The sequence below is a fragment of the Vidua chalybeata genome, chromosome 2 (genome assembly GCF_026979565.1).
Source record: "Vidua chalybeata isolate OUT-0048 chromosome 2, bVidCha1 merged haplotype, whole genome shotgun sequence".
In the NCBI taxonomy this organism is placed as follows: Eukaryota; Metazoa; Chordata; class Aves; order Passeriformes; family Viduidae; genus Vidua; species Vidua chalybeata.
Genome location: NC_071531.1, coordinates 74,364,563 through 74,377,588, shown reverse-complemented (window position 1 = coordinate 74,377,588; position 13,026 = coordinate 74,364,563). Strand labels below are relative to the sequence as shown.

At 45.3% G+C, this 13,026-nt stretch overlaps 1 protein-coding gene across 2 annotated transcripts; it reads left to right on the top strand.

The window, feature by feature from the left end:
* The first annotated feature begins 4,190 nt into the window (after positions 1-4,190).
* Positions 4,191-12,514, top strand: LOC128783942 (C-type lectin domain family 4 member A-like). Of its 2 annotated transcripts, XM_053935129.1 has the most exons (6): positions 4,191-4,548; positions 7,273-7,389; positions 9,985-10,077; positions 10,402-10,553; positions 10,764-10,885; positions 11,917-12,514. In XM_053935129.1, the coding sequence occupies exons 1-6, from the start codon at positions 4,482-4,484 to the stop codon at positions 12,059-12,061; spliced, it is 696 nt and encodes a 231-aa protein (XP_053791104.1). In that variant the 5' UTR covers positions 4,191-4,481; the 3' UTR covers positions 12,062-12,514. The 2 variants fall into 2 exon arrangements, with proteins under 2 accessions (XP_053791104.1, XP_053791105.1); XM_053935130.1 differs by lacking the exon at positions 9,985-10,077.
* Positions 12,515-13,026: the final 512 nt, after the last annotated feature.

Sequence of the window (13,026 nt, the reverse complement as noted above, 5' to 3'; positions counted from 1 at the left end):
TCTCTCAGATCCCAAGAGGCTGCTGTGCTCCCACACTGTCCCCTGGAGCAGTATGAACTGGAGCATCCTACCCCTCCCCTCCCTTCCCTAACCAGTTCCATGCAGCAAGGTACACAATGGGATCACCTATTGCTAGATTCTCTCTAACCAGCCAAATCCTTCAGGAGCTCTCAAGCAGCTCTGGGCTGCCTGAATCTCTTTGATTTGTTATCTGATATCCCTTATTAACTGCTCAATGTCAGGCCTTGGGTCCCCATTCTCTGTGTTCCAGTGCCTTTTTAACTCTTCCCTTGGCTGCTCTGCTCCATAGCCTTAATCCCTGAAAAGAAGCAAGGTGATGTGGAGAGAGAAGACCAAGAAGGTGGCATATATTCACTTCTGATGCTCTTCTCACCCAGGTCCAGGGATATAAAGCCTGGATTTGGTTTAGGTTTTTATCTAAGTGACTTGGAAGTCTGTGCTAACTACAAGTGCCATAAGAGTAGGTGATGCCAGGACTGTAGGCAAAGACCCACAAGAGGTAGGATTTCCTTACAAGAGTTATACTGACACTCCCCAAAGTACATCATACTTATACACATGTCCATCTATTAATTCTTGTGTTATATTAACCTGACCACTAGAGATGTCAAATCTTTAACTTCCTAAGTCTCCCTGAGACTTCTCCCCTTCTCCTTCTTTGATATGTTCCCTGCCAGTGTGGGATTTGCTGATTAAAAGATAGTTTAAGGCAAAAGATGACCCATTGCTATTAGCAACTCTTTCACCTTTGAGTTTCCTGAGAATCCCTGGAACCATCTTGCCCAGGCCTGCTAATTCCATACATTTTGCACAATCACTTTTATTTTGGACAGATCCTTTGGTTTAGTTCTCCACAAACCAGGGTTCTTGTGTGTGAATTTCACCAATTTATTCCACTGTGACAAATAATTAATTTAGCTTTGTTTTGATGTGCTTGTTCTCTCTGACTGCTTATTTTATACCCTCCTCTTCAGTATATCAAATATAAAGGATTCGAGGAAGTTCTGACACCTTTGCTTTGTTATGGTTTTGCACTTACCGGAGGTCATGCTCATTTCAATTTTCCTCATTTGGCTGCAAGGTCAGCTTGTTGAAAAATGCATTTTGATAATCCCTTTGGGAAATTATTTTCGCCATGTCAGCTTCATTTTGCCTTTTGTCAAATCTTCTAAAGAGGGTCTAGGTATTTGGGTGGCCAATGTGATGTCCCTGTGTAACCTCCATGTCACTTGTGATGACTCACAGCCTTCAGCTCAATTCTCTCAGCTGCCCCTCTGTATTCAAACTGGCTTGTAAGAAGTGTGTCACTTCCCTGCAGCTTCCACCACAGCTGTGGTCAATTTAAAAATGGGATTTCTTTTGGAATGTGTGGGGTCACAGCTTTAGGATTCCAGTCCTACTCTTTGCCTATAAATTTGAATTTGATTCCTCAGGTTCAGCTGGATTTTCAAAAGAAGTAAGGCATGTGCAATGGCACAGTTTCATCTGCTCACATGGACCTGCTTGCTAAATTGGGGGATGCTGGCTGTGGGGTGAAAGGCTTGCAGGTATCACCTTATTCAAACCTCGCTGACAGGTAGAGGAGAAATAGCATTAGTGCCTCTGCTGCCTTCTCTTTGGGTCAGGGAGAAAGGGTGCCCATGGATCTTACGGAGCAACCAGCTGCTTTTCTGAGGGAAAGCAGAACTCTGAGAGTCCCACAAAGGAGCTGGAGCTTGTGAGGCACATGGGAGCTGAGAGAATGGGAGGCATCTGGCAATGTGCGGTAGGGCTGAGCTGAAAGAGATCTGTGGGGAAACACAAGTGTTGTGGGAGGACAAGGGAGTGAGCAGAACACAGGAAGAGGGGGAATGGAGTTACTGAGGAAGAGCAGTAAGAATGCAAGGAAGCAAAGCATGAGTTTTGGGGGGTTTTAAGCAAAATTTTTTTTATTATTATTTTTTCAGCACCACAACTAACTGCAGGGTCCAGTTGTTTCTATCTCTCACTCATTTACATGCCATCAGTGTATATGAAATTCAAATGACAAATTTTTTCCCTCAGGAATATCACGTGATTGTTGTTACATGTTGGCTCAGCACTGCATCCCGTGGAAGTATGATTCAGGGTTGAATTTTGATGACAAGCAACAACTCTGATGGCTGACAAAGAAGAATTGAACTGTCTACTGATATTTAAGTGCAGTCTAACGTCATCTAATAAAAAAAAAAAACAGCTAGAGCCTGAATTTGCATTTGAACTGCCTCGGCTGTGTTTGGAGATGTGTTTCAGTGGAAAAAGCGGATGAATCTGCTCTGTAGCTTCCTTCTCTGTCTGCTGATTGTGTTTCCTCTTTCTTCACAGTGGAAATCTTGAAACCCTGCAAGGAAGTAAGCCTTTTTCCCATAAGACTTGGTCTGCTGAGGCTTGGTTGGGTGGGGACAGGGGGAAGCATGCAGATTGCTCTGAATTTTCAACAAGAAATTTGAGAGCTTGACTAGATTTCAGCAGAGATTTAGGGAGGCTTAATTTCAGTGAGAGGGCCAAGACTGAAGACAAAGGATAGTGCTGAAAGACTGGAAAAGAGAAGCAGGCAGCATGCTTGCTTGAGGGACCAGATTTCTCTCCTTTAGGTGTTCTTATTCTTGGGTGAAAGTCATCCTCTTTGCACACAATACATAAAGGAGAAGTAAAGTTAGCTCAGGATACACAAGACACAAAGAGAATCCTTGGTAAAGACATCCAGTTACTGCCTCACTCTGCTTAGGGGCAGTTCTCCATAAACTATGTTCAGATTCCATTTACCTTCTGCCACATTGTTCTTCTCTGTTGTCTGGTTCAGGTTCTTCCTTCTACTGCCTTAGCTCAGCTCCAACTCTGCTCTGGTTACCCTCTGTGCTCTCTGGATGTCCTGTGATCATCTCATTCTGCTCTGCCTTAAGGGAATTCCAGCTAGCCAAACTAACTAGCTTCTTCTTTCTGGTCATTTTGGAGACCTTCTTGTGGCTTTTCAGTACTTACAGGGGGCTTATAAGAAAGATGGAGAGAGGCCTTTTGATGGAACCTGTAGTGGTAGGATAAGGGGTCATAGGTTTAAACTGAAAAAGCCAGATCTAGATCAGATATAAGGAAGAAATTCTTTACAATGAGGGTGCTGAGGCACTGAAACAGATTGCCCTGAGAAGTTGCAGATTCCCCTTAACTGAAAATGTTTAGGGCCAGGTTGGAAGGGGCTTTGAGCAGCCTGATGTAATAAAAGATGTCCTTGCCCATGACAGGTGAGCTGGAGAAGATAGTCTTTGAAGGTCCCTTCCAACCCAAACCTTAGTCCTATCTGCTAACTAAACCCTCCTCACCCTGCCTGACTTATTGGCATCTGTTCTCAGAAGTCTTTCTGATTTAGAATGTATCTCAGCAGCTATTTCCCTTGTCTCCTTTCAAGATCTGCTCCAGCTTGAAATCAGACTAAGCACATTTTGCTCAAGGTGGTATCAGAGGTTTTTACCAGAAAGCAGATAAGGGAGATAAATGACAGTGTTGGAAAAGTAGCAGAAAAATGTAAACCATCCCTTTTCAGCCTCTGAAATGGAGCCTGAAGCAAGCACTGCTCTGAACTTCACAGGCTGTGAATCAGGTTTTAATTAGAAAAGTTTCTGTGTGTACTCTTCCCAATAATCTCTCAGACCATCAACATACGTTTTTAAAAATTCCACTTTGCTTGTTCTCCTCTCTGACTCCAGCCTGATCCTTCTGTTTCTTCATGGATATATCAATATTCTGATTATTTTTATTGCTCTGTCTAAGGCTGCAACTCCCCAGTCTCACTTCTACAGGAACATTTCCTAGTCTGAGATTTTTCTAGTGCTAGCTTCCAGCTGGAGCTGACTTTGAAGAATGAGACATAGCTGCAACATGCAAGCTATGCATTAAGCAAATGCAGCTTAACCACAAGGGCCAAACAGGGCAGAATGCATTTTGTTCTGGACTGCAGGTTAAACTGGGCTAGGACCTGTGATAGGTGCAAATGTGAGAGTAATGGTAGAATTACTAACAGACAAAGAAACGTGTGAAAATATGGGGAGATAATAAAAGATAAGAGAATTAAAAAGAGGGAAAAAAACTATAAATGTCTTGAAAAGGAAGCCTATCAGCTGAGAATCTGATATGGGGAAGCAGTGCAACTTCCTTTTCAGTTGTTAGGTTCTCATTTTTCTTTTATGTCTCAAAATCTTCCATGGTGCCAGGGCTGATTTCCTGGTCTGAGAAACTGAAGATCTCTTTGGGGCATTTCTGAGCTCCCAGGAATTCTTGGGTTATCACCAGTGCTTCCAGTGTTCAGCACAGCCTTCATTGATGGGTAGAGGGTGAATGAACAGATGGGAAAGGCTCAGTAACCTATTCGTGTCACCCTCTGGAAACAAGGAGCTAGAAGGACCACCTTTTACGTGGCAAAACTAAGGACAGGGTCACACTGTGATTAAATGGCATCAGAAATCACCTATGCTGAGGTGAAGTTCAAAAATGAATTGCCGGCTCCAGTGGTCAAAGGTAAGGAATGAATGGGTTATTTGGGAGAAAGGGAGCTGGAGGGAGCAGGGCTGAAGTAGAGGGAATGAAGATTTTTCCTTCTATGACTTTGGTTCCTACCTGATCTTGATGGATTGGTGAGAAAAAGGAGCTAAATGATCAGGAGACTGAAAGAGTTTTGAAATAAGAGTCTTGAGGAACGTCTCCAAGAGGAAAGGTGAATGAGAGTTGCAACATGAACAGGAATGACTACCGGGAGCACAAACATTCATTAAGGAACCTGTTTGGGCTCCCTCAGTACCCTACATGTTATGTAGTCTTAAAAGAGTCATTTTTGGACCATGCTGAGTATCAACAGTAGAGGCTGTGGTTTATTACAAACAATCTGATCTGTCACAAAGGTGGAGGGGCTCCCAAAGCAGCAAATAAGCCCAAGTCCTGGCTGCTCTTGCCTCTGAGTGAGACTACAGATTGCTGCTTGTGGAGAGGGTAGGAGAATCTACATGCCTGCTTATAGTAGAGCAGTCAGTTGTACTCTGCAGCTTCATGAGAAGTGGTACTGGCTGCAGAAACACAGCCCCATTGTTCATGGCTGATTGGGAAATGGTCCTTGGAGAAGAGAGACCCAAAACTTAAACACTCTGAAATATACAGAAGAAGAATGATTTAAGATCTGGAGGGAGATCCAAATCTGTAACTGATGTCTGCGACTCCTAAAAACATTTAACACACCAAACAAACAAAGTTTTTTTCCTATTAAAAATTACAGTGGTAAAATTGTTGTTTTACTAGACTTCGTGCAAATTTAAGGCATATTCTGGTTAATAGGTACTCTGTAGTCATTATTCCACAAGTAGGAACCCATAGAGGTGTTCTGTGTATGGCTCACTGCTTCTGCCTGACATGCAGGACCCTATACAACAGCAGGTTCCAGAGCAGGAAAAGTAAGTGTGCATAAATCAATGAATAAAAATTTTTAAAAATTAAATAAATAATTACTGCTGCCTAAGGATATATAATAGCTTGCCTATTTACAGCTTTATCTCAGTTTTACAATCCCAAACAGAGCAGGTATCACCTCCAGGTTATTCCTTGCTTGCTCGGAGGCATGAGTCATGGAAATAAATAGTGTATATAGTCCTGTCTGTCTTGAAAGCTCACTGTTTTCAGTGCACCAAGATTAGTTGGTTCTGGATGTAGTTAACATTTCCACTGTGGTGAGGTGGGGGTGGTGGAAGTTCCCCCTTGTGCTCCAAATGATTATTCCAAAGACATCAAGTCTATTGTGTTGTGATCATGCTGCACATGTTACAGAGCACAGACCAGCTGTGGAAAGCATTTTGCAGGGAGTTCAACCCACTGAGTGTGCACAAGATTACTGCACTTCAGTTGTGTTGCTGAGGTGCACAGCATGCAGTGCTCCCTGTACCACCTGGGTGTGAGTGTGGGATGCTCAGGTCTGACTGGGCACAGGTTGAACAATCTCTGGATGTATCAAAAAAAACAGTTAGATTGGTTAGAGCTATTTCTGAACTCCAGATCTTGAGGGGGCTCCTTGTTTTCACTAAGGCAAAAGCTCTGGCTAGAAAAACATTATTTGACTGGGGAAACCTGGACCTTGTCTGTCCACACATGTTTTATCTCCAGATGATGAAAAATGATGCCTTTTCCCCTGCTGTAGCAGTCTCTCCCAAGCCTTTGGGAAGTAGTCAGAAGGCTTCCACAAAGAGCAGGTTTCTTACAGTCTTGCTTACTAGGCATGTCTGGCAGGCACACTTGGCTGCTGACAGACCTGGGAGCTTCATGCTGAACAATGAATGAAAGCTCTCTAAATCTAATCTTTAATAGTAGTCTCTCCCAAAGTTTCTTTACTCCTGTCCTGCAGTGAGTGCTGCTGTCTCTTTACCCTCCTATTTGCCCTGGCTTGTGTACCTGCCACAAGCTAGAACAATCCCCTAACGCGTGTTTGCTTCTCCTTCCCTGTAACCCACTCTCCTGCCTGCTCCCAAACCTCCTCAGTACTGGCAATATCCCTCTAGACAAAAGTGAGGTCCTGGCAAATCTTAATCTGAGTACTTTACTCAGGCTGCTGGACACAGCCCCCTCTTCTCCCTAGATATCCAGCCTAGCACAACCTAGTTTTATTACAGCAAGTCTTTGAATCCTGACTTGGAAAACAGAGATGGGAGGAAAAATATATCTTTCAATCTCCCAATGATGATGTGCCATCATAGCCTTGCACATTTTTTGACTCCCATCCTCACTCAGATTACACCAATCTTCTGCACTGGGAATTCAAAAAGCTAAGGGTACTGAAGGAGGCAGAAAAAGCTTTCTGGGAATAAGTCAACATGAAATCTTCCCTTGTATGTCTTAAGTATCATGGTTTGAGCAATGTTACATTTAGCCACTTTGGGCTCAATCTAGAAAGACATTGTTTCACTGTAGTTTTTGAGGCCCTGTGAAGGCTCACCCCCAAACACCAACAATTACCATTGTTGGCTCACTGGCTGGGTAGTGAACACACTTACTGAATTTGACTTTTCTCCAGAAACCACAGACATTCCCTGCTCTGCCCCAGTCTACTCTTCTCCCAAACCTTGTAACTTCCATGTCAGAAATGATTTTTTTTTTTCTTTTGAGGAGCCCTCCCTTGAGTAGTACATCCTTGGTAATGTCGACTGTGGACTGACAGACCCATAGTTGACTGTAGTGTTTTGTTTGATGTGTTTCTGTCACTTTTAGGACTTCCCAAGAAAAAGAAGCCTGAGCAACATCCCCAGAAGTACCCACTGTGGCTGCCATGGTTGATCTCACTGCTGCTTCTCTTGGTGTGCATTGCCCTTGTTGTTGTCCTCCTTGGTGAGTATGTGCAAGGAGATTACAAGGAAGAGGTCTGGGGGGAGTGCTGGGAGAAAAGTAGAGAAACCATGCTTCATGGCTGTCTGGGCTTTGTGTAAGGTCTCAGGTTTTCCTGCCCTGACTTTGTATATGTCTGCATACATCCCCAAATCTTCCACTGTTTACCCTGAGGCCTCAACAGTGTGCCCAGATTGCACATTCCAATCTTGCATGGCCTTTTTGGAGCTGTGGAACAATTCTCTACCTTCATTCCCCACAAAAAGAACTCAGTTACCTTTGACAGATGGGGAAAAGTGGAGACAGAAGCACAAGTGTCTATACAGGCAGCTAAATCTGCACTTAGGCTCTCTAAGGTACTTGGATATGCTTTGTGTCCTAGTGGAAAAAATGACTTCTCACAGTCCTGGCATCTCCAGAATTAACTGCATAGTGCACTTAATTAATAGTGCAGTTAATTAATATTCTCACAACTTTTTAGGGTTGATTGCAGAATAATTCATTAGCGGTTATACCTGGACATGCTGTTTGTGAAGATTGTGATGACTGTTTCATTCTCATTTTCTATTAAGATAATTCATGGTATGTTTGCACAAGTTGTCAATAACCATGCTGGATTCTGGAAGAGGCATCTTATTACGATAAATCACTGCCTTTCCTTTTGCTACCCTTAGCATCTGAGTCCCAGACATTTGTATTCCTTTGTTCCCAAATATATAACCTTTCATGGTACTCAGGCGAATGGTTGGGGAGTTTTAGGCTGGGATGTTAGCATCTGATACCTTCTGAGACACATGGAAGGTTTAATTTTTAGTGAAATTTTACTTACCCAAGTTAATTGACGCTACGCAAGATTTTGGTTTAGCATAGCAATACAGCATTTAAGTGAAAAAACAGTACAAATTGCATGTAGCAGAGAGCAGCCACTGCAATGCACAGGTGGATCACAATACAAACATGATTTTAATTGCTGGTCATACAAGCATGGAATCATAGAATCATTAATGTTGGAAAAGACAGCTCAGGTCATGTAGTTAAACCACTAACCAACCACTGCCATGTAGCCCACCACTAAACCATGTATCCAGGTGCCACATCTACTTGTCTTCTGACCACTACTGGGAATGGTGACTCCACCACTTCTCTGGGCAGCCTCTTCCAATGCTTGTCCACCTTTCAGTGAAGAAGCTTTTACTAATATCCAATCTAAATCTTTCCTGGCACAACTTCAGACCATTTCCTCTTGTCCTGTTGGTTGTTATCTGGGAGAAAAGGCTGACCCCCACCTGGCTACAACGTCCTTTCAGGGAGAGGTAGAGAGCAATAAGGTCAACCATAAGCCTCCTTTTCTTCAGGATAAATACCACCAGGTCCTTTAGCTGCTCCTCATAGGACTTGTGCTCCAGACCCATCTGCAGTTTCACTGCCCTTCTCTGGACATGCTCCAACACTTCAATATCCTTCTCGTTATGAGGGCCCCAAACAGGACATAGTTCTGCAGTATGTTCCACATCAAGACATTGAATGCCCCCAAGTACCAAGACAAAGTAGGGGAGTTAAAGCCAGCTCAGGCCCATTGCTTTCTTCAGGTATGTTTTTGTTAGCCATTCTGTTTCTTACACTATTTTGGACTTAGGTACCCACTCATCCTGTGCTGGTTTGGCTAACTGAGGAAGACGCTGCCCTCTTTTTCATCTCTGAGGGAACAAACACTTCCACAGCTGCTCAATTCCCTCAGCTGAACAAAACTAAAAGTCAAATTTCTTCTCATCCTTTATTTTTGTGTAGGGATAAGGACACCTTTATTGGCAATGGGGGTGGTCAGCCAGGCATTGCCCTTGCCCATCGCCTCTGAGCCTTCTTCCATTACAGCAATTCACTAATCAGGCACTGGAACCACTAGGATTGTTTTGCTCATAAGTAAAAACACTTCTAAATTAAATGACTGATGATGAATCTGGATTGTTAAGCATCAGGATCCAGGCATCTGGATTGTTCCGCACACCCTGATCAGCTCCTAATCCATCCTCCTGTATGTTTGAGTTACTACTAAGTCCTTGGGATTGTGTCTGTGGCCTGTCACCAAGAGTGCATTATTCCCCACAAACTGGAGCTAGGAAGTCCTAGGGATTTATGCTGCACCTTGGTTTCAGCAGCTCCAGCTGTCAGTGATTCCCTTCACCTGGACTGGGTGTTGCTGATGGAACAGGCCCAGCTGGAGGTAACTCCTCCAAATGCCTGTTGATGTGTAGCTGAGGAAGAGACAAAGTGTGAGAATGAGAGGCTGCTTTGTAGACTGGCAGCTGGGCTGTGGGTATGTGCATGGCAGAGTGGCTGTGGTTGGGAGGGATCACTCCTGCCCTGTGTGTGGCATGTCCCCAGTGGGATGTGCTTCCAGGGGTCCCTCTGCTGTCTGACTTGGAAGACGGTCCCTTTCTGGCTGGGAAGGCAGCTGTGCCACTGGTGTGGGCCAGGAGAGGTGACAGCTGGGACAATGCTTGCTGGGGAAATGGTGGAAGGAGAGTCAAGGGGCCAGAGATGCTGGGTGAGGAGCTGGGAGGAAGGGGTAATCCTGCTGCCTTTCCTCTCCCTCTGCAGTGGTTCCCTTCAGCCACAGCAGTGACCAGCCCTCGGCCCTGCAGCAGCAGTTCTCGGAGTGGGAGTGCGACTCAGCGCTGCCACAAGGCACAGGTCAGTACTCACAGTGTCCCCTCTTCCCTGGGGCTAAGGGCCTCAAGGAGGCTGTACCAGGGCAAGTCAAACCACATCCCCAGGAGAACTTTGGAGACACCTGAGATCCCCTTACAAGGATTGCCACGGCTTTGGATACACAAACCTCACTGGTCATAGTCAAAAGCAATGGGGAGAAATGTCTGTACTATCCCTGTGTTTTCAAGCACTTTCTGTCAGGAAATGTCACTGAGGAGGACATGAGCACTGTCCCTGGAAAATCTGGATCTCTGCAATCACCCTCTCTTGTTAGTAGCCTTCATCTCTCTGCCTCTCCCTGCACAGAGAGAGGCTGGACGTGCTGCCCAAAGGGCTGGAGAAGGTTTCAAGGAAGCTGCTATTTCCTGTCCCCTGACACGATGTCATGGTCTGAGAGTGCACAGAACTGCACTGGGATGGGCTCCCAGCTGGTGGTGATCAACAGCAAGGCAGAGCAGGTAAGTGCACAGGGCTGAGAGAGGGACCCAGCAGGCAGAGACACAGTGCTGGCCCTGGAGGGGACTCAGAGCCCCTGAGTGTCCTGCAGGGGAGGGGGAAGGTCCTGTCTGCACCTCTGCAGCACCAGCCCCAGCCCACAGGGACTCCTGATGCCTCTCTGTGCTCAGTCCTGCCCCTCATGGACATTGCACTCTCTCTCTGATTGCCAGGAATTCCTGTCTGTGCAGATAGGTCAACTCATGAGAAGAGACAATTTCTACATTGGTCTGTTTTTGGAGAAGGTGGGCCAGTGGCAGTGGGTGGACAAGACTCCATATAATGGGACACCAATGTGAGTATCTCTGGGGGAAGAGTGTTTGGTGTGACTGCTGGTAGGGAAAGAAAGTAGGAGAGATGTGAGAGGTTCAGCTGGTGCATGAGAGGGGGTTATGACCCCTCTGCTTTGTGAGAGATCAAAGATAGAGCAGGAGAGGGCTGTGTAGGACACCAGGTTCACATGGCCCCATCTGTGCTGGATTTTGGTTATGAATTATCTACCTGTGACCTAGAAATTGTCACTGTTGAGTCAGGGATGGAAAGAAAGACTCCAGTCTTCAGAAGGTGAAAGAAGGCATTTAATAAAATGTAGCATGTCTTTTATAACTCTACTCACTAAGCTGAGACTTGATTGGTCTCAAAGTGAAAACTTCTCACACTATTGGTGAACTATGAACAGCACACTCTGGAGAATCATATCTATAAACAACAGGTGCAAAGAGAAAGATAATAATTGTTTTAATTCTTTCTCTGAGCTTTCTCACAGCTTTCTCACAGCTTCCACAGGAGAGCTATGTCTCTCTCTGTTCAGAGGATATGTGATTACCACAAGAAATCATTGCTGTAGGCATAGAAAAGCTGCATCTTGCCATCAGCAAGAACACTTAATAATTGACAGGCCTTGCTTGGCCTGCACAGCACTTAAATACACAAAATGGCCTGTGCTGAAATGAATGGAAAGAGATGGGACACAGGGAGAGAGCACCAAGGCTGTCCTTGATGTGCCTTCTTCTGGAGAACACACTTGCCCTGGAGGCCAACACTGGCCTCTGCTGGGAGTGAGGTGCGTGGGGTGAGTGGTGGTGATCAGTTCCCCCCAGCAGGATGGAGCAGGGCCCTGTTGTGCTGGAAGGCTGTAGGAAGGAGGCAGGTTTCCATGTGTCACTGGTGCCCGTGGGATATGGAGTGGGAGGAAGAGCACTTCTGTTCATGAATCAGCATTGGGAATGTCTGTCTCTTGTCTTCAAGTCTTGCATCCCATTGTGGCCTTTTCCAGCAGTGCTTTTCAGTGGACACTGGGGAGTAACAAGCCTGTCTCTGTCCCAGGTTCTGGCGTGAAGGAGAACCAAGTCCAGGCCATGAGAACTGCACTGTAATGCATGCGCCTGAAAAAGCTCTCTACAACTGGAATAACGTCAAACCAGATACGATGCATCATCGAATTTGTGAAGTTGCAGCAGTAATTGTGTGATGGAAATATCCCTGTCCTGAGTAAAGCTGGGAGCTGAGCAGGGAGCTGGGAACATTGCTGGGAGGGGTCAGGAGCTCTGGCACATCTTCACTGTGTGGGGTAGGACCATGTGTGTGGAAGTGCAATGAGCTTTGTCCAGCATCCCCAGTGCATGTAGTGGCTCAGGGAACACAGGGAGGTTCAAGCTCTTTGAAGCAGGTCCTGTGTTCTTGTGTCCTCTTCTCTCTGAATGGGTCCACCAGCCTCTGGCAGAAAAGAGATGGACTTCTCTAGGAGGAAGACACAGGAATGGAAGGCAGTTATCCAGAGATTCAATGTCCTTTGCCTCCTTGAGCAGAGCTGTTTGCTTTTTGTTGAGTCACACGCAAAATGTTCTCTAGCTGTACTGGTTTTGCTGAACAAATTCTGAAATCTTAGACCAGAGAAAATACAATATCACACCAATTAAGAATATCTTTGTACTCTGTCTCTGTATGTCTTTTTTTTCCCCATATCTAAGCTGTGGAGGTAAAGTCCTAGAATCACGGAATGGTTTGGGTTGTATGGATCCTTTAAGGATCAAGTTTTCAAGGTCTTGAGCAGGGACACCTTCCACTAGACCAGTCTGCTCAAAGCCCCATGCTGCCTGGCCTTGAACACTTCCAGGGAGGGGCTATGCACAGCTTCTCTGGGCAGCGTGTGCCAGTGCCTCACAACACTTACAGAAAAGAATTTTTTCCCAATACCTACTCTAAACCTGCCCTCTTTCAGTTTAAAGCCATTCCCCTTTGCCTTATGCACTAACTGCCCTTGTAAAAACTCCCTCTCCAGCCATCTTGGAATCCTCCTGGAAGGCTGCTGTAAGACCAACATGGAATCTCCTCTTTCCCATGCTGAACAATCCCAATTCTTTTAGCTTGTGCTCCAACCCTCTGTCTCTGTCCTCATTGCCTTCATCTTTGTGGTCCTCCATTTGGACTTGCTGC

What these genes read in the sequence shown, in the direction of transcription:
- LOC128783942 (XM_053935129.1), top strand. Translation starts at nt 4,482, where the DNA reads ATGGCATCAGAAATCACCTATGCTGAGGTGAAGTTCAAAAATGAATTG. An exon ending in GCCGGCTCCAGTGGTCAAAG is followed by an intron (nt 4,549 to 7,272) that starts GTAAGGAATGAA and finishes TGTCACTTTTAG; the next exon opens with GACTTCCCAAGAAAAAGAAG. An exon ending in TCAACAGCAAGGCAGAGCAG is followed by an intron (nt 10,554 to 10,763) that starts GTAAGTGCACAG and finishes TCTGATTGCCAG; the next exon opens with GAATTCCTGTCTGTGCAGAT.